The sequence below is a fragment of the Emydura macquarii genome, unplaced genomic scaffold (genome assembly GCF_026122565.2).
Source record: "Emydura macquarii macquarii isolate MOO-44397 ecotype Brisbane River unplaced genomic scaffold, CSIRO-AGI_Emac_v2 contig_2948, whole genome shotgun sequence".
NCBI classification, from domain to species: domain Eukaryota; kingdom Metazoa; phylum Chordata; order Testudines; family Chelidae; genus Emydura; species Emydura macquarii.
Window position 1 is genome coordinate 2,186,966 of NW_027133085.1, and position 26,424 is coordinate 2,213,389.

General features: G+C 41.6%; 1 protein-coding gene across 2 annotated transcripts; it reads right to left on the reverse strand.

The window, feature by feature from the left end:
• Window positions 1-567: 567 nt before the first annotated feature.
• Window positions 568-20,141, reverse strand: MSANTD3 (Myb/SANT DNA binding domain containing 3). 2 transcript variants are annotated; one of them, XM_067569846.1, is made up of 4 exons: window positions 20,040-20,141; window positions 19,823-19,898; window positions 8,698-9,146; window positions 568-1,456 (listed from the first exon to the last, which is right to left on the reverse strand). In XM_067569846.1, the coding sequence occupies exons 3-4, from the start codon at window positions 9,113-9,115 to the stop codon at window positions 1,047-1,049; spliced, it is 828 nt and encodes a 275-aa protein (XP_067425947.1). In that variant the 5' UTR covers window positions 9,116-9,146; window positions 19,823-19,898; window positions 20,040-20,141; the 3' UTR covers window positions 568-1,046. The 2 variants fall into 2 exon arrangements, with proteins under 2 accessions (XP_067425947.1, XP_067425948.1); XM_067569847.1 differs by lacking the exon at window positions 19,823-19,898 and having other exon boundaries at window positions 20,040-20,127.
• Between the last annotated feature and the right edge of the window lie 6,283 nt (window positions 20,142-26,424).

Genomic DNA, 26,424 nt, shown 5'->3' on the forward strand with positions numbered 1-26,424 from the left:
TCCACAGAATGGTACCAGGTGTACAGTGCACTTAAGAGCCTGGCTTCCCTCACATACTTCTAATCCCTGCATATATATATCTGGGTGACAGGACAGGCACAGACAGTTTGAATTCCATATTTGGGGGGGTAGCTCCAGTCAGGTCAACGGGGCCATGAGTGGGGGGGCAAATTCCATACCTGCCTGAGGGGGGACAGTTTGCAGGGGGGCAACACCCCTCTATTCCCCACAAAACTACTCTCAAGGACAGGATTGAGAGAAGGCAGCCAAACGTAGCTGCTTCTGGGAATATATCTCCCTTCTTTCCCTCTTTCCAACTGTTATGGCCCTAGCAACTAGCAGGCCAATCCCCAACCATCATCTCAATCAGCCAGCTGGTTGGAGGTTTGGATTTCCTTTCCCTGCAAATTACCTATTAGAACGGTCCTCTTGTCTTCTAACCAGCTTCTTCATTTTCACTTACTTGCTGCAGAGGAGGAATGATCATAATAATAAATAATAATAATAAAACCAGACAGAGGGGAGATTTCCTCTATGTTCCTGCATAGCAATTGGGTTACTGTCACATATCTGCTCTGTTCAGCATGTGAACAAAGAATGACTCCAACCCCTGCCTTCAACCAGGAAATGGAGAAAAGGGCTAGAAAACAAGCAATATAATTTGAAGTTTGAAGTTGTAAAGCCAAAGTTTTAAAACATTCCCAAATTTAGGGTGTGTCTGCTCTCAGGGAACTTCCTCGATTTAAAAAGGGCAGTTGGAAGTTGAGAGGAAAAAACATTATGCTCACGATTTACAAGTATTACTGTGCATACCTGAAACTCAAATAAGAGAGAGAAAATTTCCTTTCAGAGCTCACCCACAAATGAACTATTTCCCTTACTAGACTCATCCAATCTGTATCCCTAGATGTTATTAAGAGTCAAAACATGTTCACTATTGACTGGACACCCATTCTGTCACACTACATTAATTTTAATAGACCCTCTTGCCAATACACCTTAGTAACAATGTGCTCAATCAGATTTTTTTCTGCCCACCATAAATTCTAGGGCGAATTAGGAAAGGGTCTGTTAAAGGATGATACAGGCCATTCTTTTGTGATGGTTTGCAGTTTTCTCTCCCAATACATTTTCTTTTTATTTAGCACTTCCATTTTTATCCTGTGCTCCTCTTCAGCCATCTCACACTCCCTTTCTATCTGTTGTATTTTTGCCACATGCACTTCATTCATTTGTATCAGCTGCAGTTGTAAAATTGACATTTGCTGGTGATGCTCTTCCTCATGCATCTTTTTCAAAGCACCCTCCTGAGTGGCTTTACTTCTGTAGTTTTTATTCGCTGTTATTCTGACAGCCGAACATGAGGGCTCAGGTTGGGAGGTGCCTTCACATATTGGGAAATGTACTAACTCTTTCTCCTCATCACACAGTTCTCTGTTTGAGACAGCAAAGGACTCTGAAAAACACAGCAAAAAAAAAACCAAAAACCTTGTAAGATACTCTTTTTTCAAACAGAGTGATTGTTTAAGGAATAACACAGTCATCAGCCAACACATGAACACTTTGTGCTTCTGTAATGTAATATAGGAGCCACCAGGTGACACTTACCTAAATATTTAGCATTGTATTTATATCTTGACAGTGCATGTGATAAATCTCTCTCCTAGAATTGTATCTGAGGTAACGAAGTAGTGCCTACACTAAACCAAAGATTTAGTACGCTATTTACCCCTTAAGCACCACTCCTATACACCCCACAGGCGTGCATTTTTATATGTATTTAATTAGCGCCAAATTACATCACCCTTACAGGCCTTATTAGTGCCATTGAAGTAAATAGGACTATTTGGTCAACAAAGCACTCCTGAGAATAAAGATCTTAGGAAATAGGAGTACTTCTACAGATCATCATCATATATGTACCATAAATATAATATAAACAATTACAAAAACAAACAGATCACTTTGTTTAGAGAAATATTAGGTAACAATGCAGTCACTTTTTCTTTTTACTGGGGTAATACCAAGTTACAGGACAATCCTCCACACACAACCCAAGACACGTTGTCTAACCTTATTTTTGCAAAGGACTGTATTTAGCCAGCAACAAAGCAATGCAAATCCATTATACTTATTTCATTTGGCAATTTTTTTAATAGTAATATATCTTTAGCAAGTGAGTGCATTCTCTCTTAGTAGTGAATAAATTACTACCAAATGCTATGGTAATAAGAATAACAAGTAATAATCATTAAGTATCTCCCCTTTCTCTAATTTTACTGTGTATATACTTGATACACTTTTTATAATATGATGTTTTTAGCCGTTTATTTAACTTGTTAAAATTTTTATTTTCCAGTGACAAGCAAGCAATAGATTAGTGGTTACTAACAGATTAATTCTTTATTTTTTTGAGTATGACCATCTTGACCAGTGGCTCTTCTGGTTTTCAAATGCATCCCAATACTCTTTCATAAATTGGAGCTATGCATAACTGTGTAAAAATAAATCCATTGGCTCCTTCAAAGTTCCTTTCTCTGTCAGCCTAATCTGAGCCAGTACAGGAGCTAATTTCTTGCTATGCAAGGGGTATAGTAGATGCCATCCTGCAGGGTCACTGCACCTGTACTCTCAATGCATAAGGGCCAGCCTCGATACCTCTCATCTTCTCTCACAAATGTCTCAAGTATTCTTCCATGATTCTTTTTCCAAAATATATCTGCCAGCTCTCTACCGCATTCAAATCCTTTCTAAAACCCCTGCAGGAAATCATTTACCAAAAATGTGTTTTTACACATTTTTGACCTATCAGGACATATGTATATCTAATCTGAGACAATGCATAATTATGTCTTCAGTCTATGTCCTTCCTTGCCCCTCTCCTTCTAGGTATATGTTGCAACTTCACTTGTCTCTTAAGACTATCATCTAAATAGAAACTTTTTGTCGCATGGACCTGTCTGATGTTTCCTGTGAAGCATCTATTACACATGTGTGCACTACAAAATAAAATAATAAATAGTAATAATCTTGTAAGTATGCTGGAGATCAGTTATTTTCATTTGGAAAGCAACTGACTGGTTATGTGGAGTTATATCTAAGTAGTAATGAATAAAGATTATTTTTGTACATTATTTAAGTGGCTTCAAGCCATCTATGCACTTTCAGTAGAATATATTTTATTCATTTTCCCCCTAGAAGCACAGGTAATAAATTTTATCTTGGCAGTGAAATTGCTTGCATGGGTGATGAGAAATGCTGGGGCATTTTGTCTTCTGATGTGGCTAGAGCAGGAAATACCTCACTATGCAAATTATAAAATATTTCGATCACCCCCCACTCTGTCCAAAAAATGTTTACCAGTGATACTCAGAAAACTGTCTGAATTTCAAGAAGTTTCAGCATACAAAATCCATGGCTCCAAACCTGTTGTCCTTTAGATAAGTTAAAATGAGACAGTGCTGGAGTTTGTTTTTCCTATACCAATAGTACTGGAGTTTTGGTGCCTGGAGATCAATATTATTTCCCCTTGCATTAAATAAAATGTAACTTTCTGTGACAAATGGTGCAACAGAAAAGGATCTACAGAATGGGAAACTTTGTTTGGTTGCTATGGATGAATGAAAACCATTAAGATGGTAGTTTGGCTCATTCACTAGATCAAGAATGGTAGGAAACCTTTCAGGGTTGGTAGCACCTCTCTCTTACAGGATGTAACACCTTCTACTTTTTATCCCACACTCTTTCTGTACAAGATTGAATACTACCATTCAGGTATTTACCTGAGTGGAGAGGAGGGATATCTAAGGATTCAATATTTTAAAATTTGGGGGAGAAAAAGGGTTGGCAGTCTCAAAGTACAGTGTACTAATGTTCTACACTATTACATCAAGTCTTCATGTGCCACAGGATAGAGAAAGAGATGACATTTTTAAAGTGAGCTGTTTACAAGAGATAGTAGTGAATGATCCCTCAGAAGTAGATCCAGGGTCAACATAGTAACTTTTGATTCAAGTTGCATTACATTTTTATATTGAAACAGTTTACTTCTAGCTGAGAACTAGAATGCATGGGTTGTAAATTTACACTACCACATTTAAAGATCTTTCTTAAAGCACCAATTATGTCCCCTCTGCCTGTGCAGTGCAACACTTACTGAATAATTCTCCATACATATAGCCATCCAGAAAAGCTTTATTATGCTGTGAAAAATGCCAACAGATATTTTGTATGTGAATGAGACAAAAGAGATCCTTTTCCTCTAATCCGTTTAAAAAAATATACACCACCAAGTTGTAAGGCTCTGAGACAAGATAAAAAAAAGTTCTCTTCATTTTGGGGCACTGTTTATCATCTGAATTGAGCAGACTCCTTCATTTTTTATCAAAAAAGAATAATTATCAGAAAATAAATCTGGCCACCATTTCAACAATATTGGGGTCCATGGGTAGGAGCAATCTTTACAAAAATGTAAATATCAAAACACCAGCAGAAGCTATTTTGGTTGGGACCACTCCCCTTTCTGGTTTAGGATTGCTCCTACCTTGTGTAAATTTGCAAACAATGGAAGAGAGAAAATACTTCTCTCCGGATGACCTTTAAGGGCCATCCATCTGCTCTAGTCCAAACAACAAGGTGCGGGTTAAGTCCTCTACATCAACTACCCCCAAAATAAGCAAGGGGATCGCTGTGCGGGGCAGAAGAGAGGCACATATATGCAACCATTGCAAGGGACAGGGGAGCATGTACTTTTTTATGCAACTGAGGAACTCATGCAATGGCATAACCTAGTTCTCACCTCATTAATTTCAGTAGGTTCATTCATGTGATTAAAATTATGCATATCCATAATTACATTGCTGAACTGAGGTATTTAAACCCTAAATAAAGCTATATACAGTATTATTATGGAACAGGACAAGAAAAGGATCATCATATAGAATCTGACTCCCTCTTTCAACTGTTCTGTCTGACAGAGGGAAATATTGAGATCAAGAGAGCAGTGACTGAGATGTGAAGATCAAGAGAGCAGTGACTGAACTGGAGTGGAATCACATTGGATATATGCTGCTATGCTCTCTCAGTGCTTCCCTTACGAGGACTCACTCTACACATACTGCTGAACAAATGCTACAAGGACCTTACTCTAAGGAAGTTATATATAGAACTCAGACCTCTCATTGCTTTGTTGGAGAAGCTGAAGAATTTGACTCTCATGCAGTTGATAGCATTGTCCTTAAACAAACAAACAAAAAACCATTTAGTATGTGGTAAAAAAGGCAGACTTATACAAAAATGGGATAGGTTATTTTTATTGCTTCTGCCTCATGATATTTACTATACTACACACATTTCATTCTCATTAGCTGGGAGGTATAAGGTGGCTTCATATTGGAAATAGGTTAGCTTCCTGCCCCCATCCTCCATCAGTGGTTTGTTATGGTCTAGGTATTTATCACAATACAGATACTTACTACAGACTTGGCACCCCATTTTGCAATAGAAAAGAAGAAACCTAGGGCACTACACTGATTTTGGGTTTAGCATATTTAAGATGCACACTAAACCCATACTGTAATTGTTACATTAATATCTTATGGGCAAAATTTCTCAAAGGCTATGAAGAACAAATCTTTTGGAAGAAGATTTTATGGTGGCTATTAAAAATTGATTCAGAAAAAGTTAGTTCTACATTATTTTATTTGCCTGCTGCTATATTATGTCCTGTGTTAGATATGTAGGAGGTCTTTTAGTTTAAATATAGCTGTGGAATGAATCTATTCTAACAATAACAGTCCACCAAAAAAAATGTGGAAAGTTGGCTCAAACTATATGTATACCCCAAATAAAAAAAAATTGGATGACCAAAATAATGCCACCATGGCTAAATAGAGTAAAAGAAGTGGTTAGAGACAAAAATGCATCTTTTAAAAATTAGACGTCAAATCCTACTGAGGAAAACAGAAAGGAGCATAAACTCTGGCAAGTTCAAGTGTAAAAGTATAATTAGATAGGCCAGAAAAAAGAATTTGAAGAGCAACCAGCAAAAGACACTAAAACTAAACATCACGTTTTCTTTAAATACATCAGAAGCAGGCTGCTGCCAAACAAACAATCAATGAGGCCACTGCATGACTGAGGTGCAAAAGAAGAACTCAGGGAAGACAAGGCCATTGCAGGGAAGCTAAATGTGTTTTTTGCATCCATCTTCACTGCAGAGGATGTGAGGGAGACTCTCATACCTGAACCAGTCTTTTTAGGTGACAAATCTGAGGAACTGATCCATATTGAGGTATTGATTGAGGAGGTTTTGAAACAAATTGATAAATTAAATAATAATAAGTCAAAAGGACTGGATGGTATTCACTCAAGAGTTCTGAAAGAACTCAAATATGAAAGTGCACAACTACTAACTGTGATATGTAACCTGTTGCTTAAACCAGCTTCTGAAGCAGAGGACTGGAAGATAGCTAACATAACATTGATTTTAAAAAAAAAGTCTCAAAAGATGATCCTGGTCATTACAAATCAGTAAGCCTAATTTCAGTACTGAGCAAACTATAATAAAGAACTGAATTATCAGATACATAGATGAACACAGTATATTGAGGAAGAGTCAACATGGCTTTTGTAAAGGGAAATCATGCTTCACCAATCTATTAGAATTCCTTGAGGTGTCAACAAACATGTGGACAAGGGTGATCCAGTCAATATATAGTGCATTTGGATTTTAAGAAAGCCTTTGACAAAGTCCATCACCAAAAGCTCTTAAGCAAAGTAAGCAGTCATGAGATAAGAGGGAAGGTCCTCTCATAGATCAGTAATTGGTTATAAGATAGGAAACAAAGAGTGGAAATAAAGGGTCAGTTTTCACAGTGGACAGAAATAAATAGTGGGGTCCCTCAAAGATCCATACTGGGAACAATACTGTTCAACATATTTACAATGATCTAGAAAAAGAAGTAAACAGTGAGGTGGTAAAGTTTGCCAATCATACAAAATTACTCAAGATAGTTAAGTCCAAAGCTGACTGCAAAGTGTAACAGAGGGATCACCCAAAACTGTGTGACTGGGTAACAAAATGGCAGATGAAATTCAATGTTGATAAATGCAAAGTAATGCACTTTGAATAACAATCTCAACTATACATACAAAATGATGGGGTCTAAATTAGCTGTTACCACTCAAGAAAGAGACATTGGAGTCATCACAGATAGTTCTCTGAAACCTTCTGCTCAATGGGCAGTGGCAATCAAAAAACATAACAGAATGTTAGGAAACATTTGGAAAGGGATAGATAATAATGCCACTATATAAATCCATAGTGCACCCACTCCCTGAATACTGTGTGTAATTCCGGTAACCCTATCCCAAAAAAAGATATATTAGAATAAAAAAAAGTACAGAGAAGGGCAACAAAAATGATTAAGGGTATGGAACAGCTTCCATATGATGAGAAATTAAAAAGACTGGGACTGTTCAGCTTAGAAAAGAGACGACTAAGGGGGGATATGACAGAGGTCTATAAAATCATGAATGGTGTGGAGAAACTGAATCAGGAAGTGTTGTTTACCCTGTCACATAACACAAGAACCAGGGGTCACCCAATAAAATTAATAGGCAGATGGTTTAAAGCAAACAAAGTATTTTCTTCATACAATGCATAGTCAAACCTATGAAACCTCTTGCCAGGGGAAACTGTGAAGACCAAAAGTCTAACTGGGTTCAAAAAAAGAATTCGATAAGGTCATGAAGGATAAGTCCATCAGTGGCTATTACTCAAGATGGTCAGGGATGCAACACCATGTTTTGGGTGTCCCTAATTCTCCAACTACCAGAAGCTGGGACTGGACGACACATGATGGATTACTTGATAAATTGCACTTTTCTGTTCTTTTCCTCTGAAGCATCTGTCACCAGCCACTGGTGGAAGACAGTATACTGGGTTAGATGGACCATTGCTCTGACACAGCATGGACATTCTTATTTTTAGAAAGTTGGTTTTACATTATTTTATTTGCATGCTGTCATGCTGCTATGTTATGTCGTGTGTGACATATGTAGGTTTTTTTTAAATTTTAGATATGGTTAGAATAGATTTATTTCACTGCAATGACAATCCACAGAAAAAAAAATCCACAAAAAAGTTTTGTGGATTTTTTATGCTTTTAAAAAACTTTTGTATGGTTTTTATATATTTTATTAAGAGTTCATTAAAAAAAATGAAAGGCTTGAGCTGGGCACAGGGAATTCTTGTCGCAGAGGATAGCATTTCAACTTGCTGCTGGTGGCAAAAAAATTTTTTTAGCTGCTGAACAAATCAACCCACCAATGCTTTTTAAGGGATTAGAAATGCCCTTTGGGACTTTCCTCTTCCATGTGATGGCTATCAGGAAATAGAAGATCTATCTACATCTGGAAAGGTCAGCTGTTTAAATGATAATTAATAACTTTCAAATGTACATAATTTTCTTCACACTTGTCAAAGAATCAGATTTGACTACTGTGTATCTAGTGAAATATACAGAAGCTCTCAGTATCTTCGCTGTGAAATAAATTTTTTAATAGCCAGTAATGATATTTTAAATAGAGAGATTTACACTGCTAAATTGAACCCCCTGAAAATAGAATAATGAAAATGCATACAGACCCTTAACTAGAACAATGTTACTTGGATCACTATAGTAGCATTTATACCTTGGTTAGAAGCATCAGGTTGATATTCAGAATCTTCTTCTGGTGGACTCTGTAAAAAATACATTTGCTCAGGCATCATGCTGGCAATCTTCTCTTTCCCTATGATGTGAGTATTTATAAGCGGGCTAATACTTCTTTTTACTTTCTCCCGTCTTTCATGTGCCATTATCTTTTTTGTCCGTGCCTTGATATTTTCCCAGCATTTCTTTAACTGCTTGAAATCTCGTAGTGATACACTAGGTTGAGAATTATATTCATGGGCAAGTGCTTGCCAAGTACGTTGTTTCAATGCAATAGTTCTTGCATCACTTTTTTTACACTCAAGTACATATTTATATTTTTCAACTAATGCAAGCAGCACACTCTTTTCCACTTCTGAGAAGTATTTAGCAGGTTTTATTATTTCGTTGTTTTGCATTTTCTACTGTTTCTCCACGAAGCCAAAAATCCTATGAAAACAAAATGTAAAAACAAGTAAGGATTGGTTGTTCATTCTGGCAGCAAATAATTATATATCAGCAAAAGGTTCCAAAATTATACTTTCAGTTAACAATTTCTAAAGCTGTAATTTTAAAAGGCCTTCTTTTATATGATAGCTGAATAAAATGATGGGATAACTAGACAAAATATTCAGGTTATCTATAGTGTAAATAACAGCTATTATACACCACCACCTAGCTAAATTGTTATGTAAAAAGCACATGATACAAGATAAGCTTCCCACCTTGATTATGATTGGCAGGCCAGGGATGCCATCCCCTGTACCATTAAATAACTATGTGTAACTATGAAAGTATTTAACTTATAGAAATAATTTATTTAAAAGGGATATCTAGAAGGTCATTTATGCCACCCCCTCTTCATTCCAGCAAGTGAGATTTTAAAATCATTACTGCATAACTGCTGGATGAATGTCTAAATCTAGCCTTGAATAGCTCCAATGAAAGTGATTCCTACAACCTCTTTCACAGCTGGTTTCCTTGCTTATCTAATGGTTATAAAGTTTTGCCTAAAATTTAACATACATTTTCCCTTCAGCACTTTAAGACAATTATTTTTGTTCCATCCTTGCTGATTGAAAATAACCAGTCTCTATCCTCTTCCCAACATATCTTTCCATATTAGTAAAAATACATTGTTCTAAAGTAATAGTGCAAATTATAATAGCCCAATTATAAGATGTAGTGTTTTGTGCTTGTTATAATTTTTATAAAAGTAGTCATAAGATTTTTTAAACACAATCAAATATCTTGAAATGTATTCATTTATTGTAATTTTCTTTTAGTTGATATGTTTTCCCCCTAAGTGTTCTAAGTCACTCAGTCTGATTTCATTCTACAATATTATAGAACAGATAATTCTGCCTTTCTACAGAAAGCCCTATTGGAGGGCAAAAGCTACTTGGAAAAATATCATGAGGTTGGGAAGAGACAGGTTTGAACCAGTAGACTTGAGTGCATTTATGCGGTAGGCAAGCCTCTCTGGGTAGGTCTACACTGCAATATAAACCAGGGTTTGGATTCAGGTTTAAGCCCAAACCCACATTCCAGCCACACACAAATCTGTCTGACTCAGGTCAGTAAGCCATCAGGACCTGGACCTACGACCCAGTTGGGGAGGGTCTGAGCCAGTCTCTAAACTATAATCTTGCAGCATGGATGCAGCATGGACACAGCTTGGGCCTGGTTCCCCAGACTCATGTCCTGGAAGTCCACCAACACTATATCCCACAGTCCCATGGGCCAGTGTTCCTTGGCCTTTCTGTCCCATCACTAGCCAATCAATTCACAGGAAACAGAAGCCACCCCCCCCCTCCCCCGGTTCACGTACAGGTGCTCGGCCTTTAAACAGAGTGAACCAAGTCACTTGTTAACTATGGCGACTGAGCCGAGCACGTTGCTTTCTGGTCACGGGACCACAGTCAGACTCTGGTGTGACGAGAGCAAGAGACTCAAATCTCTGGTGTGACGAGAGCAAGCTGTTCAATTTCAGTGAGAGAGCCAGAAATGACCATGTATACCCAGAAATACTGCAGAAGCTGGCAGCACTGGGGTGCGCTCTTTATTATGAGTCCAGGCAGTCCCTGTGGTATGTGTATAATCCATGTGTGCAGTATAAGAGTCCATATTGTTGGTGTTTGTGCGTGCATGTAGTCCATAGACAGCTGTATCCAAGCAGGTTGATGAGCCATAGGTGCACCAGGGTAACTGCACGAATGCAGACAGCTTTCAGCAGCTTACAGGGAGGCAGTAATCCATGTGCAAACTAGTGCAGCATCTTGTTGATTTCCTCACGTATTTTCATCCAAGTTTGCTGATAGTTGCAAACTTTTCCTATATTAGGCACACCAGATGGGAGTCACATTTTGGGCAAAGGCACACTTTCTGGGTCTTCCTCTGTAGGTCACCAGTGCATTCCCCTTGTAGATGTGTTGGTCAGACACCATAAGCTTAAAAAACCTCTTTAGCATACACAGCTGGCTTGACCCGGGTAGCTTGTGGCAGAATAACCCTTTGCCATTCAGGAACCTCCAGAATTGTTAGGTCTCTAGAATGTCGAATGCTTGAAATGATTATGAAATCACAGGTAGTAAACAATGACAAGTGGCATCAACCTCCCTCCTTCCTGAGGCTGAAACTGTCCACAATTTTTAAAGATATTGATTGCAAATTTCACCTTGCCATTATGTGTGACGGTTTTACACTCTGCTTAATTTTCATCTGTGTCCATAGAGTATCTGGGAACTAAAACGTTGCTCTCAGAATATCGCACTCTTTTACAAAGTATCATTTTTTGGCTTTGAGATTTCAAAGACACTTTTGCTGATGATGTAGCGAACCTTTTCTGAAACACTGACACAATAATGTACTGTTTCATTTCTGTTTTCAGGCTCTTCTACCGCTGCAGGACAGCCACACTCCAGCAGAAGCCTGGGGTGTCACATTGTCACGATGCAGTCAAAGAGGAAGCGTGTTCACAACGACTTCAGGGTGCACATTCCGGACAGGGCCAGCCAGCATTTACAGTACCAGGAGGAGAAGGATTCACAATAAGTTGAAACACAGAATGTGATGAGAGACTTTCAGTGCAGTTCCTTCAGCAGGAACATCACTCGAGTGAGGAAGACAGAGCACAGCAGAAAGACCTGTTTGAGAGGTGCTTGTGCTAATGGTTGGAAGAGTGCAGGCTTCTGCTCCACCTACACCCCGTGGGCCAGCACCATGCCCGACATCCCCTGCAGGCTGCATGTCCTGCAGAACCCATTGGATAATTCTGTGGCTGGGTGGCCCACGCAACCAGGACTGAATACTAGTTGGACTAGGCAAACATACTCCATGTAACCCTCAACCCCTGTGCAGTCTTCCACGCCTCTGCAACAGTGCCAAGGGCAAGCAAAATACACTAGATGGGCAAAGGAGTACAGGGAACAGGGGACATTCTGAAGCAAGGAATCTTTTTTTTATTTTTGGCAGTGGTTTCACTGCTTTGGCACTGGACACTGTTTGAAATATGCACTTTTTATTTCTATTTTGGTCATTTCATGGCAACTGGCCTTCTTAGACATTTTTTAAAATAGTCATTTTTAATACAGTCATGTTAACATATAAAAGCTTTAAATTCATTAACAGTTTATTACCATCACTACAGATGAACTACAGAACATGTGCATTCCAAAGAATAAAGATTAAACCATGAGGCGGCATAACTGGGAAGTCATATGCAACAAGATGTCTCAATATATCCCTTCAGATCCAAAGAGTTCATCTCCGCCCTAGGAAATGCATAAGAACCAGCATCCACCCCACCATAGACTAAGCAGTCATTCCATCCATAATTGCATACCGTGATAGTATTACATTTATTGTTGATATTGCTGTACAGATACACTGATAAACATAGTACTCTCTCTCAGCCATTGGTCTATGGAAGGCCATAATGTGGGCGCACAAGGCATTCCTGATTTCTGTTGCACTTTCTGATTGAGTGTACAGGTCCAGAAATCCATTACCGTCAAGAGTCCACACTCAATGAAGTGGCTCATCTTTGGGTGCACAAAGATCGTGAAGAGCACAGCAAAACACAGTAATGCAGACAGCATTGACAACACTGGAATCTAAACAGTTCTGTGATCAGCATCAGCAGGATCTCAATCTGCCAAATGCACTTTCAACCACCCACTGAGAGTGTGATTAAACCTTCTTTTGCCCAGGCTTCTGAGATCAGGGTACGGATTCATAGCCCAAGGCAAATGGGGGGTTGCAGGTGCTGCAGCAGGGACAATTATTCCATTTGGTAGGTATAGTTTCTCAACCTGTCCATGAAGATAAACTCCAGATTGGAGTTATCATGCACTTTGCCAGGGCAGCCTACGTTGGCATCCATGAATCAGCCTCTGTGGTTGACAGGGGCCTGCATAAAATAGAGAAGTGCCCTTTGCAGTTTATGTACTCATGTGCTTCTTGAGGATGGCAAACTATGGGCACATGAATCCCATCAATGGCCCCTGCACAGTTTGGAAATCCCATTCTCTCTAAACCAGCAGTTATTTCAGGGACATAGTTTATTCCTATCACAGCTGATTGCCTCTAAAACCTCCACTTCCCTCACAGCCAATTTGCTAACACCAAACTGGTTAGCAATGGACCTGTAGCAGTTAGGAGTAACCAGCTTCCAGACGCTAATAGCAACCCATTTCTGGACCAACATGGCCTCTCTCATGCCTGTGTCAGGACAAGCTGTTCCCAAAGCTCCAAAAACATAGCTCTCTCCATGCAAAAGTTCTGGACCTACTGCTAGTCATCCAAGGTCTGCATGATGATGTGATCCCATCTGGCTGTGCTTGTGGCCCTGCTCCACAAGCACTGATCTACACAGGGGGCATTAGCAGCTATACTGAGAATCATGGGCAGCACCAGCCTGTTGGAGTCTGTCATGTGCGTATCGTCCTCCTCCACTGAGAGGTGCCTTTGATAGGTCAGAAAATGCTGCCAAAATGTCCACTGGCCTCTCGTGGATGCTCTGCCCATTTCCTAAACAGAAGTGAAAGCATGCCTCATCCAACTTACTGGCTCTGGTTGACAGGAGAATGCAGACCCAAAAGACAGCTTGGTGTTGGCAGGCTGAGACTACTTCCAGTAAAGTGCCATGGTATGGACAGTCAGGTTTTCCCACAGAGCACCATGAATGAAGGGCTAGAGCTGCTACAGCAGGGGAGGGTGCCAGAAAGCCTGGCATAGGCTGGTTTGACTCTGGTTTGTAAAGTGCAGTGTGGATGCATGAGCATGGGTGTGAGAAATTCTAAACCAGAATCACTGATCAAGGTGGGCAGTTAAACATGGGCTTAAAAATTAGGGATATAAATTTTGTTTTAAAAAGGTAACTGTTTAAACAATCCAAATTATATCGGTTAACCATTTAACCGCTATAACTGTGTGTCCCCCACACCCACTGCCCCTTCCCCTCAGCCCCCAGGTAGTGTTCCCAGCCCGGCTCCGTGTGGGACCCCTGTCTCAGATCCATGGTCCCTGGTATTCCACAGCAGGGTTCTTAGCAGCTCCTGCACCAGGGCCTCGGCCTCCCCAGGCAGCAGCAGCACAGCCGGCTCCGCCATGGCCTGAGAACCTACTCCACTGTACACCCCTCCTCCAGTGGGTCTGGGAGTGGGCAGCAGCCATGAGAGCAGTTCTTCTTGCGCTGTGGGTGCGAGGGGCTGGGGGTTAGTACATGGGGTGTCCCCCAAGGGCTTTGAGCGACCTGCTGTCCTGGGGCAGGGAGGTGTTTCTTACATGCTTGGAGGAGACTCTGTTGCAGGGTCCAACTGCACACACTGGTGAGTAAATCCCTAGGGCCGGCGATGCGTGTGCGCTAGCAAGAGTGCCCGGTGGCAGAGGAGGGGTGAGGCGAGGTGGGTGCACAGGCAGCTAGCTCTGGGAAGTGCGTGCTAGACCGAGAGAAGGAGAGGGGGAGCTGGGGAGGGAGGCACGTGTGCAGGCTGGGACAGGGAGCCTGACCTGTGCCACCGGGAGCATAGCCGAGCTGAGCATTCTGGACCAATGCCAGGCCCACTGCAGCGTCCTCCTCCCCTCCGCTGTGTGGCTGCAGCGGGGCCCGGTGGGGGTAAGGCTTGGGCAGAGGCAGATCCCTGCCACATCACCAGCCCCCAGCAACCCTGCGGGGTGCACGGGTGTAAGTGACATGCGGGGAGGAGGCCCACGGAGGGCTGCACCTGCCCTGGGCACTCACTGCAGCTCAGCTGGCCATGCTGGCCCTCAAGCCCCCCCTTGGCATGCGACCCCCTCTCCTCCCGTGCTCCGCCACTGCTTCTGCTCCGATATCCTGAAAACTCCGTGCTGCCACACTCCCCAAAGGGTGCAGGTGTGGGGCAGTGGCCGCGAGAGCAGGAGCCTGCACATGCTCGGCCCGGCTTCGCGGGGACCCCCCCGTCTTGGACTGGTGGACTGGGTCCCCAGCATTCAGCAATGGGTGCTCTGCAGGGCCTTGGCCTCCCCGGGTCTGCCATGGCCTGAGAGCCCACACCGCTGTGTGTCCCCCCAGCAGATCCAGGCCTGGGTGGCAGGTAGAGGCCACAAGAGCAGAAGCCTGTATGCGCCTGGCCTGGCTCCGCAGGGGACCCCGTCTCAAACCTGGGGCCATGGACCGGGTCCCTGGTGTTCCTCAGTGGGGTACTCTGCAGCGCCTGTACCAGGGCCGTCACTGTCATCATGTAGACCGAGAGCCTGCACTGCTGGTTAACTGATAAGTATTAGTCTAAATGGTAAGACTAATACTTATTGGTTAACCATTTAATATTTTACATCCCTATTAGAAACCTGTGCCTGCAGACTTGAGTCCCACAGCTCCAGGCTTACATTGCAGTGTAGAAATATCTTCTATAGACGTTTCAGGTCCATGATCCTCCATTGGCGATACTGCTCAGACCTGGACTTCACTTTCACCAAAGGAAAAGGAGCATTGACAGTAAGAAATGGGAATCTGTACGCATTAGTTATGGAGTATTTTCCTGTGTGTTTGACAGTTTTTGCTGCAAAAAGTATCTTTTCCCTTGTTATGTTCCTTCCCTGCTTAGCCACACTCCCTAAGACAATGTAGCCCCAAATAATTGTGAGGTTTACCCAGAGGAGGTTTTGTGCAGTCAGGAAAAAGAGGAATTGATGTTGCTTAAATTCAACCTACTCCTTTCATATCGTTTTAATCACAAAAGTAGGAGAGATAAGAGACCTATTAAGATATTTAGTTAATCTCCCTGCCAATCCAGTATTCTTCCCTACAACACACACTCTAGTATTTTGTTCAGTGCACTAAGGCTTCCCCTATTTCCCTTAAGAGATCATTCCAAAAAGGAATATACTTCACTGCAAAAAAGTTCCAGAGGGGTAGCCGTGTTAGTCTGTATACAGCAAAAACAACGAGAGTTCTGTGGCACTTTAAAGACTAACAAATTTAATTTTAGCAGGCATAAGCTTTCGTGAGGCTCAGCTCACTTCATCAGATGCAGAGGTAGAAATGAGAAACATAGGATCATCATATACATATACAAGTGCATAGAGAACAATGGGGGAGATGGATGAAAGCCGGGTACTTGAGGTCAAAGTGTTTCGTGGTATTCAGCCTAAATTCTTCCTTTCTACATTTCATCCCACTAAGTCCTAGTTATTCCTCTTTGTACCACCCTAAACAAACACTCTCCCTCAACACGTTATAGTCAGTTATTCTTGTCTCCTTTCTCAGCAGAGAAAACTGATTTATTAATATTTTCGGAATGAGTGACAGGAGGAATAAGCAAAGGTCAAAAGAAGGAAACAAACAAAAGACAAAGAGGAAATACAAGAAATCACTAAAAACAGAAAACCCAGAAAGAAGACTGTATCCTAAGGGATAAAAAAGAACAAACTATGAGGTAAGAATTGCAGCAAGATGGACAGGAAATAAAATAAGGAGCTCAGTCTAAGGGAATAAAAATAAAGTAGAGAGGCTGAGACTGAGAGAAAATAATAATGAGAGATGGAGAAAATATTGCTTCCTCCTATTCGGCCATTTACTGTACTGCATCTTGATTTTTCATTTTGTAAGGTGGAAAAAAGTGGTCGAAGAGAAGCAGCTGAGTGGCTGGCGGAGGAGGGAGGACCCTCTGCTGTGACACTTCCTGCCTCATATCATAGCAGATGTCTCCTTTTTCTCTGTGAAAATCTGATCACCCTGCTTGGCAACAGAGGAGTTGCTCAGCATCTGTAATCGCAGCAGTGCACATACTATATGTGTAAAGAAACCCTGAAAGTATAGTAAACTAGCTATTTTAATTGCTGCATTGAATACAAAGCAAAGTATAGCAGCTTTAGAAGTTTCTTAAATATAATGAAAAACCATTTAACAACAAGAGAAGAAACTGTCATCTTGACAATTGTGATGATGCCAACCAGGAATGAGTAGATCAGTTTTCCTATTAGATAGCATTAGAAATCAATAAGTTTCAAAATTGCTGTTAGGTAAAAATCAATGCGCTCTGCCCACTCATCCATCTTACTCAGGACTTATTCTAACATATCACACTGCTCAGCAGCTTCAAACAACCTCCAAAACGAAAACCAATCTTTGCAACAAAGTGTGGCATTTCTTCCCCCCCAAAATTTCACTGAGGTCCATGATTGACAGTATTCATTCCTATACCAGTAACTAGTTTAAAGTCCACTACCTTGCAACCTTGAAGAGCTAGGACTAAGGAAAAGGGGAGATTTTCTGCTTTCCAGTGGGCCACGCTGCACTTACTTCTAAGATCTGGAAAAGTCAGAGGTATCAGACTGTAAAATAATGACATTTTTATGTCTAGAAAATTTGTATTTAATTTGCAAAGCCAAACATTTTAGAGAGGTGTTTAATTTCTTTTAAATAATTTTAACTTTTCCTTCCCAGTGATACCTGCAAATTTGGACTCACTGTAACTCAAGCACTTGGCTTTGCAGGTTTCTAAAACAGCACAAACTGGCATATGAAAAGTAAATGATGTTGTGGTTCAAAGGCTCAATCACTCTTGAAAAATGCAGCCATCTGAAATGTACAGGTAAAACTTTTATACCACATCTTCACGTATCACTAATATCATTTGAATTGTGGTAGCACCTAGGAGCTTTCTTGTCATGGACCAGAAACCAGGCTCTGAGAAAATACAAAACAAAAAGACTATCCCTGCCTCAAAAAGCTTACAATCTGAATATTAATTATCTCTCTCACACACATACTATTATAAACATATCTTCACATATACATACAGTCTGCATATACCCCCCCCCCATAGAGCAGGGAGGGTCATGGCCTAACCCCATTAGATGGCTTAAGAGACTGCCAAGAGTTGTTTGAGATACTTAATGACTAAATGCATCAAGAAGGTGCATTGAAGCATCTTCTCTTAGATACTTGACATGCTTGCTTCAATATGTTGAGGCACATTTCCAGCCATTAGATCACTAAGAAGTGCCTTGAGACATCCAAAGATCTGATGTTCTGAGAGGGTGCAGTGAGACACATCAATACATTTGTCCCTTACATGTGCTGAACAACTTCTGGCAACCCTTTGGCTACTCCATGAAATAGGAGGAAGAACTCCCATGGTCCATATCTCATGGAACAAATAATTTCCTTGGAGATATAGATTCACCATATGTGTGCCCAGTAAGTAACCTAGTAAGCAGGAATCTTTGTTGAAATGGAAGTAATTTACTGCACATGTCCCACAGTGGCAAGCAGGATCAATCTGGTAACAAGTAGGTACATGAAAAACTGTTACATGGTAAATTCTGAGAAACAAAGGACTAAAATATTCTCATACCCTTACCTGTTCCCATACAAATTCCTCTTGGATTAAGAGTTACATACTGTGCAAACTGAAACTTTTATTCCTTTCAAATGCTAAACTATTTTCATTCAACCTTATCTTGGAAAGCATACTTCCATGAGGACTAAATGTTCTTTTTTTGTGTGTTTGGTTGTTTTTGAGTTATTTGCTGCAAAAGTAGGTTGGGAGAACTATGATATTTTAAAAAGCTACACGCACAGAGGGAAAAAAGCAGATGTGTATTATTTTATACCCACACAATACTCAAACTCAAACCTCTTAACCAATTTCATGCATATCTTTAAAAAAATTACTTTCAAGCTGAGTCCAAGGATGGACAGTTTCAGCTCCAAAAGACGCCTTTTTGAGAAAGTTACGAGCAAGAGGAGAATTAGTTTATCTTTAGTTTTCATTACCCACAAATATTATAATACAAATGGATTATATAATCTGCTATTTAACTGCAGTCATCCCTGGGGTGCAAAGTCAGATTCATTTAACAATACACAGCAGCATTACAGACAATAACAGTTAAGGGAAAAAATGAAGAATAATTTATCCCATTTACATTAGAGGAAAAAATGAGAGTAGATAGTGTAAATATCAAAACTGGAAGTTAGTCATGACACTATGGCTAAAAGCCTTGTTTTTAGCAGGGCGAGGGGATTTGTAATGACCCAAAGCACTCGAGACATGAGGTTTACATCTCATTCAAATGATGGAACTTCCAACAGCACAGTGCCCAACTTCTTACAGCATCTAGGTTTTTCCCTCAGAGGTCTCCCATCCAAGTATCACCCAGGGCTAACCCTGTCTAGCTGGGTGAGATGTAACAAGAGCGCAGTGCGAGACGGTAGGTCTGCAAGCATGGCTTTGCTCTCTAAAAGCACATTTTCCACTATATGAATTCACAGTTGTCTTTAAATACTTGGTAATTACTAATTGGCATTACTAATCAGCATTAGAGCTATACATAAACTATAATATCAAAATTAAAAATAATTTAAAAATCTCTTTTCTAATCCTTTTATTTTAATACAAATTGTTAGTCATTACTATGGGTTATTAGATAAAAAGATAGGTAATTAATTAGTTACAGTCCAAAGAACTATCTGCATTCCTACACTGGCAAAATAAAATTTTAAAAGCCACCCAATCTATTAGTTATGGAGGGCATCAAAAGCAGTTTGTGTAAGGCAAGAGGTAACAGAGGCAGGTTATTATTTCTAATGTTTGCCTCAAATCTCTTTTCAAAATAGACAGAAACATGAATCCTACCAGGCTTTCATGCATCAGGACTTCTCAAGCATTAAGAGCTTGTTCTTATTTCCTTGCTGGTTCCTTCTTTCCTCTTCTAGTTAAATGAAACAGAGAACAGGTTGTAGCCTGACAAAGAAGAACGCGCCACCCAATGCATACATACAGGCTGAAGCTGATACACAAATACAGGAACATAAACCATGGCAGAAATAATCAAAAATGTACATGTTATTACCCCAAATCCCAAGAAGGCCTCGCTTTGTTGTATATGTAAAAATAACCCCACCCTTAGATACCAAAGCACAGTCCTAGTGATTTCTCTGTACTCTTAACAAAGCACCACGATTACCAATCTAATCCCCTCCCCCTACTCTGTTACTGTCTCAGGGCTGGGCCTTTTTTCCTTCTTTACTTCCCATCCCTACCAGTAGTCAGACACCACTCCTTGAGCTCATACCAAACTCCGATCTGGATTTTCCTGTCCTTCAGCCTGATATTAAATGAATGGAATCCATTTCCTGCATGTTACAGTTGAGAAAGATCCGAAGTGGGTGAGTGGGTGGATGTTATTTTCAATTATTTATTTTATGGGATTTGACCACATGTATCCCACATATCAACTTTTAGACTTGATCAAGAGGGGGAGTTTTGTTTGATGTAGGAAAAATCAAAATAAAGCTTCAAGTTCCCTTTGGATGTTCTATAACAACAGGTGCAATATCCTGCATTTTAGAAGATTCTCAAAGATAAACCTGTACCAAATGAAAAAGTGGGCTTGTTACATTTTTAATAAATAAAAAAGGCCTGAAAGTCCCTTCCCTGGCCTTTACCATTGCTCCTGCTCCACCCCTGCAACAAACATTAGAAATTCTGGTCTGTTGAGCCTGGAAGACTGGAGAACTAGTGAAATCACATCACAAGGAGGGTGAAAGCCAAGTGGGAAGAGAAGGATTTTTAGTCAAACTGTTTAGAATGCTTTATTTTTGTTAATTGTCACAATTGCAGCATTGAGTAGACTTTCACCTCCTTCCTGGTCTTCCTGGAATGCACCCTGTCCCTCAGAATGTTTCCGGCTCACAGCCATTACCCCTCTTGGAAGGAGGACACTTATGTCTTTCTCCCTACAGAGGCAGGATTTAAGGTACAGAGGGACTGTAAACCTACTGTGGTTTCCCCAGCATCCAGCACTTGTGGTTAACCTTTCTCCAGAGGCTAAAACAGTTACCAACTAGCCTTCACAAAGCAAACTGATCTTATTCTTAGGGTAAAAGCATTACAGAGAAAACATATAAAAAACAATAAAAACCTAGCCACATGCTAAAAGCATACAAGAGGTGAGGTCATCCCAATCCCAAACTCGCCCCCTCCCACTCCCCCAGGTTCCAATAACATCAGGATAGCTAGGCAACTGGCCAAGGTGTGAGCTGGAGCAGGCATACCAACGGACACAGGTTAGAACAGTCCGTCAGAACTAGCAAAGGACTAGCACTATCCCCAGCAGAGTGGCAACACTGACTGGTGACTGCTTTCATTAGGAGCCTATATTGTTGCTTTGGGGTCACCTGGTTAGACCCTTGTTTCTGGATTGGCTGGACCCTGGATAATTGGCATGGGCCGATTTTTTGAATCACAGGCGATTAACTCAGAAAACTCATCAGTCTCTGAACACTCATCACAGTTAGATGTCAGTCTTTCAAACCCCACAACTGGGTGTGCTCATTTGGTTACAAGTCTATGGCCTTGTCTACACTAGAAAGTTTTGTCGATGCAAGTTACATCGGTAAACAAAAAACGCTGTAATTATAACGCTTGCGCCCATCCACACAGCACTCATTGTGTCGCCAAAGCACATCCACACTAGGTGCTCTAGCATTGACAGTGAGAGCAGTGAACTGTGGGCAGCTATTCCCCTGTTCAACTTGCCACCTTGTGCCACCAGGAGTTGTGGGAAGGCGGAGAGAATCGCATGGGTATGGACTCAACGTCCCAAGATGCAGTGGCACAGCTATGGGCACCCGTATGGCCCCAAAGTATGGCAACATTTTTATGGTGACCTAGAACAACGCTTCCTTAACACTCATCCCCAAGCACCTCTGCTTTACCTACGCTACACTGATGACATTTTCATCATCTGGACCCACGGTAAAGAGTCCCTTGAAGAATTCCACCAGGATTTCAATAATTTCCACCACACCATCAACCTCAGCCTGGACCAGTCCACACAAGAAATCCACTTCCTGGACACTACAATACAAATAAAGGATGGTCACATTAATACCCCCTATACCAAAAACCAGCTGACTGCAATACATATCTTCATGCCTCCAGCTTCCACCCTGGACACATTACACGATCCATTGTCTACAGCCAAGCCCTAAGATACAACCGGATTTTCTCCGATCCCTCAGACAGAGACAAACACCTACAGGATCTCCATAAAACATTCTTAAAACTACAATACCCACCTGGAGAGGTGAAGAAACAAATTGACAGAGCCAGAAGGGTATCCAGAAGTCACCTACTACAGGACAGACCCAACAAAGAAAAACAGAACATCACTGGCCATCACCTACAGCCCCCAACTAAAATCTCTCCAGCACATCATTAAGGATCTACAAACTATCCTGGCAGATGATCCCTCACTTGCTCAAGCTGTGGGAGGCAGGCCTATCCTTGCTTACAGACAGCCTCCCCAAACTGAAGCAAATATTCACCAGCAACCGTACACCATCCAAGAAGAACACTAACTCAAGAACATACCCCTGCAACAAACCCCGTTACCAACTCTTCCCGCACATGGACTCTAATGACACCATCACAGGTCCTAACCACATCAGCCACACCATACGGAGCTCATTCACCTGCACATCTACTAATGTAATATATGCCATCATGGGCCAGCAATGCCCCTCTGCCATGTACATTGGCCAAACCGGACTGTCACTATGCAAAAGAATAAATGGACAGAAATAAGACATAAAAAATGGTAACATCCATAAACCAGTCGGAGAGTACTTCAGTCTCCCAGGACACTCTGTAGCTGACTTGAAAGTTGCTATACTTCTACAAAAAAAAATCTTCAAAAACAGACTTCAAAGAGAAACTGCAGAGCTGGAACTCATATGCAAATTTGACAGAATTAAACTGGGTCTAAATAAGGACTTGGAATGGTTATCTCATTACAAAAAGTAATTGTCACTGTTCACATATTCTCACCTCCTAATCAATGGTTGTGAATAGGCCTCAACTACTCTAACTGAATGGACTTTGCTAACACCTACACTCCCCACTGTTGTTCCTAACCCTTAGATGTATATATATACACCTCCTATCTGATTTCTTTTCCTTACATCTGACAAAGTGGGTTTCAGCCCACAAAAGCTTATACCTGCAGAAATTAAATTTGTTAGTCTTTAAAGTGCTACAGGACTCTCATTGTTTTTCCTCTATACAGACTAACACGGCTACCCCTCTGGAACTTTTCACCAAGATGCAGTGATTGCCTTCCCATCATTCCTCATATTCCGGACTGCATTTCGCGGCATTTTTCAATGGCCCTCCCATTTCCTGAGCACCTGCCATCTCTATCTGAAAGGATGCATTGCTCACCACTGTTGCTGTCAGTGTTCTGAACACATCTTGGCTGGTCGCGCAGCATATCATGAGCTCCCAATCAGAACAGGAATCTGAAGTGCCCGACCTGCTGCGTGCCATGCAAATGAGCAGCACTGGATTACTGTTTGCATTCACGGAGCATCTGCATATGGTGCACCGCCCCCTTTGGGTGTGTGAAACAAGTACTGAGTGGTGGGATCACATCATTATGCAGGTCTGTGGGGTGATAAGCAGCAGCTGCAGAACTTTCGAATACACAAAGCCACCTTCATGGACTCTGTGCAGAGCTCACCCCTGCCATGTGGCACCAGGACACATGAATGAGTGCTGCCCTCTTGGTGGAGAAGCATGAGCCTATTGCCATGTGGAAGTGGCAACTCCAGACCACTACCAGTCGGTTGCTAATCAATTTGGAGTTGGGAAATCCACAGTTGGAGCTGTGTTGTCGCACGTGTGCTAGGCCATTAATTGCATTCTGCTGTGAACGACTGAGTCTGGGGAATGTTTGTGAATGGTGGCTTCATGGTGATGGAATTCCTTAACTGTGGCAGGGTGATACATGGCATGTATATCCCAATTTTGGCCCTGGACCATCTTGTGACAGGGCACATCAATAGAAAGGGGTACTTCTCTATGGTACTGCAGGCACTTGTGGATCGCTCTGGGCGTTTCACTGACATCAACATGGGTTGATCAGGGAAGGTGCATGATGCACACATCTTCGGGAACATTGGTCTGTAGAAGAAGCTACAAGCAGGGACTTTCTTTCCAGATCAAAAGATTTCAATGGGGGATACTGAGATGCCCATAGTGATCCTGGGAGACCCAGTCTACCCACAAATGCCATGGCTCATGAAGTCATATGGGCAACCTGGATAACAGCAAGGAGTATTTCAATAACAGGCTGATCAGGTGCCAAATGACAGTTGAATGTGCGTTTGGCAGATTAAAGGCTCACTGGTGATGCCTTTATGGCAGGTTAGACCTAAATTAGGACAATATTCCCAGGGTTATTGCTGCTTCCTGTGTGCTCTATAATTCATGTGAAGCTAAGGGTGAAAAGATTTCCCCTGGGTGGACCGCCAAAGTGGATCACCTTTCAGATGAATATGAACGGCCAGATATTATGGGTATTAGAGAGGCACAAGGTGGGGCCATTCAGATCAGGGAGGCATTGAGGGCCCATTTTGAGAATGAGAACCAATGAGGTATTTTTGTGAACAGCGCTGTGCCATGCTGACTGCTATCCAGCTTGAGCTGTGTATCAGTGGCAGGTGAAAGTACCATGTGCAACACAGAAATAAAGAGTGCTTATTGTTCTCACAACTTGTCTTTATTAAACAAAAAAGTTGACAACACAAACAAAACACTGGGCTGGAAGGGAGAAAGCAGGGAGGGACAGTGTGAGCTATGACAGTTGGGTGTAAGTCCAGCTGTTGCTCTCATAGCTGCCTGAAGAGGTGGAATGAAAGGGGTAACAAGACAGGCCAGGAGCTTGCTAGGAATGTGTGTGGGTGTTTGGGGAGTGGATAGAAAGCAGTTCTATAGTGGCTGCAAGAGGTGAGCACACAAACTCTGCAGTGTCACAAGGGTCTTTAGCAGCTCTGTCTACTCCCCCTTCATCATGCACTCATGACCTCAGTCATGATTTCCCTCCTTTCCTGTCTTATCAATTTTCTGACTTTCAGACAGAGTGTCTCCATGCCCCCTTTTCTCTTTTTGCCACCTCAGAAGACTGGAGGAGTTCTTGGAACATCTCTTCTTTGCTTTTCTGAGGTCACTTCCTTATCAGCCCAAGGCACTCCGCAGGTGTGGGGAGTTTTGCTGTGAAGGCCACATCTTAGAAGCACAATACACAATTAACAGAAGCATTAGTATGAGTGCCCTAACATTAAAGATGCTTTACTGTTAAAAACACACCTCTTTCTCACTGTCCCCTGGGAAGAGCCTAACTCCGTGATCAGCCTGGGCATGGTGAGTTTTGCCAATGGGTGGGGAGTGGGGAAGAGGTTCTGGGTGGGTGGTTGATTGGGGCATAAATGCAGGTACAAAGGGACAAAATTTCAAATTGTGCCACCATTTTCCACAGGTGAGGACCATAGAAGCTGATATCTCACTCCTGAGAGTAAACAGGGATGTTAAGGTGCATCTCCTCCATGAGAGTAGCTTCAAACTGGGTCCCTATGCTGCTTCCCCATGTGCCGCTTTGGTCCCTGCACAAGTGATTGCTGATTTGTGCAGGAAAGTGTCCTACAATGGGGCAGCAGAATTCAAACTGATGGCCAGATCGGTCAGGCTGGGCATTATGGGACACTTCCGGAGGCTGTTTACCCAACATAACCAACCGCGGTATCTACACTGACCCTTTGTCAATTTAAGTTGTGCAAAAAAAGCTCTATGCCTTTCATCGAGATGATTTTATTTTGTCGAAAACAGGGCAGTTTTGTCAGAGGGGAAGGAGAAGGGTGATTGTAGTGTGTAAACCAGTACTGTTTTGTTGAAAAAAGCTGACTTTGGTCGACAAAAGAATCTAGTGTAGACCAGGCCTATGTAATTTTTTTCAACTGAACATGAATCCCAGCTAGACAGTCCAGCTCTTTCTTTATACAGCTTGGGCCTTTGATCTCTAGTTTCCAAGAACAAGTAATCATCAGTTGATGGTCCTCTCCTCATAGCATAGCTTCAAAAGGCTAGGTTTTGCATAACCACTTCTTATCCCCAAAGTCCATGCCTGTCTGGCACATCTCAATATAGTCTTTTGAACTCCTTACACTTCCCATGACTCACATCTACCACATTAACATCTATTTAATCTAGTTGCAATGATTTAACTGAAGGTGTGATTTTAAACTAATTTTGCTAAACTGGTGCAATTTTAGGTGTGGATACTCTAAAGTGATTTAAATCTAAAATTTAGCGTGCTTACACACAGGTTCTCTCTAGTCAAAAATAGTGCTATTTTATATATAAACAAACCCTTACATTTTGGAGAAAAGAAACCTTTG

What these genes read in the sequence shown, in the direction of transcription:
- MSANTD3 (XM_067569846.1), bottom strand. Translation starts at nt 9,115, where the DNA reads ATGCAAAACAACGAAATAATAAAACCTGCTAAATACTTCTCAGAAGTG. An exon ending in ACCTGATGCTTCTAACCAAG is followed by an intron (nt 1,457 to 8,697) that starts GTATAAATGCTA and finishes TGTGTTTTTCAG; the next exon opens with AGTCCTTTGCTGTCTCAAAC.